At 40.6% G+C, this 5,476-nt stretch overlaps 1 protein-coding gene across 1 annotated transcript; it reads left to right on the top strand.

Annotated features, from left to right (window-relative positions):
* The first annotated feature begins 2,196 nt into the window (after positions 1-2,196).
* Positions 2,197-4,782, top strand: LOC128547751 (uncharacterized protein K02A2.6-like). Its single transcript, XM_053520888.1, has one exon. The coding sequence runs from the start codon at positions 2,197-2,199 to the stop codon at positions 4,780-4,782; it is 2,586 nt and encodes an 861-aa protein (XP_053376863.1).
* The last annotated feature ends 694 nt before the right edge of the window (positions 4,783-5,476 follow it).

Raw genomic sequence — 5,476 nt, 5'->3', positions numbered from 1 at the left:
GCAGTCTTTCAAGTGACGATGTCAGTCCATCAGAGGATGTCGAAGACGGCTTTACGAAACATACCAGGGAATATGACGTGAGTTTTTGAAATAATATGATTATTGCCTCGGTCACAAAACCGTACGATGTCCGTACGGTTTTAAAAAATCGTACGAGTCCGCAGATTTTAGAATCGTTACTGTCACTGTACAATCGTAGCGTCTGGTCACAGTACCTACGGACCCCGAACGATCTTTAGAGGATACAATCGTAGGATATCCGTACGGACATCGCAGAAAAGACGTGCGGAGCTCGCATGGAGCCCGGCCATACCTCGTACGGTGCTCGGTGGTTCGTATGGCGCTAATACGACACTCGTACGGTGTCCGCTCATTCCTGTTTTTATACTTTCTTGTATCACCAAGGAATTCGTGCGGAGCAGTGGACATCGCACGTTCTCCGTACGGTGTCCTTAATATCGTACGGACATCGAAAGTTGACCGTGCGAGTCCCCTGCGATAGTCGTGCGAGCATCGGCAAGGCTCGCAGTTTTCCAAATCCACACGGACATCGTTCGATGCCTGTACAAGCTCTTCCGGGACCAGTGCTGTTCCCATACGGAGCTCTTGCGAGCTGCTCCCGACTTCGAAAATCTCTAGAGACATTTTCACCGAGTTCCTGATGTTACATTATAGGCTAGTCCACTGGCGAATCACAGCTATCAGGTCTACTGATAAGCACCGCCCACTGACCACTCTCTTACTTGTATGTTTGTTGTACATAGAATATTCATTCCTATAGATTAAAGCTTAGAAAACAGTTGTGTCTCCTTTATATCCACCAACATTATTACATGGTGTCAGAAGTAAAGTGACTATTCTGTGCCTAATTATTACTGACGGATTAAACAATTAAATATTCTGCGGACTATTGTTTGTATAAAAAAAGAAAACCCATTGTTAAGATGGAAACACAAAGCAATCCCAGGATGGATTGGGAATCAAATGATTTGCCAAATGCATTTAAGCGTTTTAAAGAGCATGCCGAATTTATGTTTGGTGGACCCCTAGAAAAGAAAACCGAGGAATCAAAATGCAATTATCTAATGCTGTGGGTAGGGGAAAAAGGACGGCAGATATTCTCAACATGGAACATTGACGCAGAAGCAAAGAAGTTATTGCAAACATATTATGATGGTTTCGCAAACTACTGTGCACCAAAGTCAAACCACATATACAGCAGATACAAATTTAAATCGCGAATTCAGCAAGAAGGAGAAGTCTTTGAACAATTTGTAACAGAACTGAAAATCCTTATTAAGGACTGTGGCTATCCAGACACAATCATTGACGAAATGATCAGAGATCACATAGTGTTTGGAATACGCTCGCACAAGATACGAGAAAAACTCATAAGCGAAGGATCGGGACTGACACTTGAAAAGTGCATGGATATAGCACGGACTTATGAGTTGAGTCAAACTCAGGTCAAGGACATTAATTGTCAATCACAGTCAGTGAATGCAGTCGGACGAAACCCAATGTACAGGGCAGCGCAGAAGAAAACACGGAGTACAATGCAACAGACTTATTCCAGAAACCCCCAAGATCGCCAACAGAGACCATTTCAAGGGAAACAACAAGGTGGACAATATGATACACATAGGACTAGCAATTTCTGTGATAATTGTGGGAATTCAAAGCATGGATATAATGACATGTGTCCCGCTAAAGGGAAATTTTGTGATTATTGTACAAAACCCAATCATTTTGCCAAAGTATGCAGAAGGAGAAAGCTTAACAACAAAATCAATGAGGTAACACATTTTGATACTACATCTGATCTTGAATATTCCTCCCTTGACACCCCTTCCCATGATGATGAATTCTATGTCAATACAGTTGAGCATGATCATATCACAAATCAAGCATTTGCCACAATCACAATTGGTTCAACACCAATTTCCATGAAAATTGATAGCGATGCACAGGTAAACTGCCTTCCAAGGTCTGTTTATGCATCTCTTAAGATTGCAGGCCCACTAAAGCCTAATCAGAAGCGTTTAACAGGCTATGACGGAAAGCCGTTAAAGGTAGATGGTATCATCAAATTGACATTGAAATACAATGGGCAAACATTTTATGAGGAGTTCTATATAGTAGATACGAGGTCACAACCCATAATAGGTTTACAAACATGTTTTGAAACTTAATGTCATGAAGTTGGTCCTAGCTGTGGGCTCAGACTCACATCCAATAAAAGAGTCAGTACTAGGTCAATACCCTGATATATTTCAAGGTATAGGGCAACTACCTGGTGAATGTCAAATACATTTACGCGAGGATGCAACTCCAGTTATACATCCTCCACGAAAAGTGCCCATAGCAATTAAGGACAAGCTCAAGGCAGAGCTCGACCATATGGAATCCCAGGACATAATCGCTAAGGTCACAGAGCCAACTGAATGGGTCAACAGTCTAGTCACTGTTGAAAAATCTAATGGATCTCTAAGAATCTGCTTAGACCCGAAAGACCTGAACAATGCCATTAAGAGACCACACTACCCAAACAAGACTCTTGATGACATACTTCCTGAGTTGTCACATGCTACAGTGTTCTCTAAATTTGACGCTCGTAGTGGTTACTGGTCCATAAAACTTACAGAGGAGTCTTCATACCTTACATGCTTTAACACGCCATTTCAAAGATATCGTTTTCTACGGTTACCCTTTGGAGTTTCATGTGCAAATGATTTGTTTCAATCAAAAATGGATCAGTGCCTTGAAAATCTGCCAGGTGTAACGACAATTGTTGATGATATTGTGGTTTATGGTAAAGACCACACTGAACACAACACAAATCTCCACATGTTCATGCAAAGATGTCGAGAAATGGGCATCAAACTAAACCCAGATAAGACAGAGATAGGGAAAAGTGAAATACCCTTTTTCGGTCACCTTCTCACATCTAAAGGTTTAAAAATGGACCCATCCAAAGTTAAAGCTATTGAACAGATGCCTTCACCCACAACAAAGTCAGAACTTCAAACAGTACTTGGGATGGTAACATATCTGCAAAGATTTGCACCTAACCTATCAGAAATAACTACCCCTTTAAGACAACTTTTGTCTAAAGATGTTGAATTCAGATGGGATACACCCCATGAAGATGCATTTCAAAAGGTCAAACAGCTCATTACGCAAAGCCCAGGTCCTATCCTCGCATACTTTGACCCAAAACAAAAGGTTACCCTGCAAGTCGACGCTTCCAAATATGGCCTTGCTGCAGTTCTCATGCAAAATGACAAACCAATTTCATTTGCATCAAAAGCATTAACACCCACAGAGGTCAATTATGCGCAGATCACAAAAGAGCTATATGCTATACTATTTGGCTGCAAGCGCTTTCACCAATATACATACGGTAGACGTATCACATGCCAAACAGACCACAAGCCACTCCTTGCTATCTGGAAGAAAGACTTGCACTCTGCGCCTCCTCGCCTACAGCGCATGCTGTTACAGCTGCAGCAATATGATATAGATCTGGTATTCGTGCCGGGAAAAAACATCCCCCTGGCAGATACTTTATCTCGCAAATTTTTACCTGATAAATATCCAGAAATTGCAGATGACTTAGAATATCATGTACACACAGTCATGTCCACCTTACCTGTGAGTGACAGTAAAATGCAATTAATCAGGTCAGCAACTCAATCAGATTCACAAATGCAACATCTGTCCAAGGTCATTTTAGATGGTTGGCCAAATGACAGAGCCAATTGCCCCAGTCAAGTATTAGAGTTTTGGAATTATAGAGACGAACTATCTGTGATTGATGGCATCATCTTGAAAAGGTCAAAAATCTTGATTCCAAAACAATTAAGGCCAATGATGCTTGAAAAAATTCATGACTCACACTTAGGTGTAGACAAATGTACACAGCGTGCCAAAGAAATACTTTTCTGGCCTAGTATGTACAAAGACATAACAGCAAAAGTACTAAGCTGCCCAATATGTATACAACACAGGTGTTCAAACACTAAAGAACCTCTGCAACCCACAGAAATTCCCGACAGGCCATGGCAAGTTTGCTCTACAGATTTATTTTACTGGAACAACAACGATTACATACTGCTAGTCGATGCATACAGTAGGTATTTCGCGGTCAGTCAGCTTTCTAGTACAAGGTCAAAATCTGTGATTGATAAACTCAAAAGTTATTTTAGCCGCCATGGTATTCCGGAAGTGTTATACTCAGATAATGGGCCTTGTTACGATAGTTCAGAGTTCAAAGAGTTTTCACACGCATACGATTTTTCTCATGTCACTTCCTCCCCAGGTCACCAGTCAGGAAATGGATTAGCAGAAATCACTGTGAAAACAATCAAGGCACTCTTTACAAAAGCAAAACAAGCTGGAAAGGACCCATATCTTTCACTTTTAGAGTACCGCAATTCCCCACTGGCATGTGGTAAATCGCCAGCTCAGTTATTAATGAGCAGACAGCTCAGGTCAACACTTCCTGTAATTTCTGAGAAACTAAATCCCAATGTGCCTGACCAACAAATGATCAAAGGCAACCTACAGAGATCAAAACAAATCTCAAAGGGTTACTATGATATGTCCACAAACAAGCTCAAACCATTAGAAATTGGAGAAGGTGTAAGGCTCCGACAGGGAAAACAATGGCTACCTGCCATAGTTGAGAAAAAAGTACATGATAGGTCATATATTGTCACATCTGAAAATGGTGGCAGCTATAGAAGAAATAGGCAGCATCTTCTGAAGTCAAACGAATAGCCATTCACAGAACATGAACTATGCACAGCACCTTTCCCTTTACAAACAACACACAACACAAATAATTCTACAGAGAGTTCCAAACAAATTGAGTCTAACATGCCTCAAGCTCAATATTCTACCCCACCCTCGCTGGAACAATCTACACAGCAATCTCCGCAAAAAACACCATCCCCACAAACAACAGTAACTGATCCGCCCCAGGCCAGTCCAGCCACTTATAGAACAAGATCAGGTCGTAGTATTAAACCACCTCAAAGGTTGTCTTTTTGATCAATATGATAATTAATATTTACTGTTATAAAGTGATGAAATAGTTCACAATGTGTGTGTGTGTATATTATATATATTTTGGTGATATAATGAATGATGCTCAAGATAAGTAAATGAAATATAGTTGATTACTTAGAGCTATATTATTAGAGTGATGATCTTACAGCTTTGAAACAGACAGAGATCTTTGATTGTAAATGAGCCGTGAAGTGATAAACATTCGAATGGAACAGAACTGTAACTTGATAGTCTACCTGGAATACATTAATCAATCTCTAGCAGAAGGCTGAGCTTTCATGAGACTTTTATTGCTTTGAACTGACAGTTGCTGGAGCTAGTTAACTGTTTGATGTGTTTCATTTTTTTATGAAGAAGGGAGATGTTACATTATAGGCTAGTCCACTGGCGAATCACAGCTATC

Source organism: Mercenaria mercenaria, chromosome 13 (assembly GCF_021730395.1).
Source record: "Mercenaria mercenaria strain notata chromosome 13, MADL_Memer_1, whole genome shotgun sequence".
In the NCBI taxonomy this organism is placed as follows: domain Eukaryota; kingdom Metazoa; phylum Mollusca; class Bivalvia; order Venerida; family Veneridae; genus Mercenaria; species Mercenaria mercenaria.
The sequence above is the reverse complement of the archived record's forward strand: the minus strand, read 5'-3'. Positions and strand labels throughout refer to the sequence as shown.

What these genes read in the sequence shown, in the direction of transcription:
- LOC128547751 (XM_053520888.1), top strand. Translation starts at nt 2,197, where the DNA reads ATGAAGTTGGTCCTAGCTGTGGGCTCAGACTCACATCCAATAAAAGAG.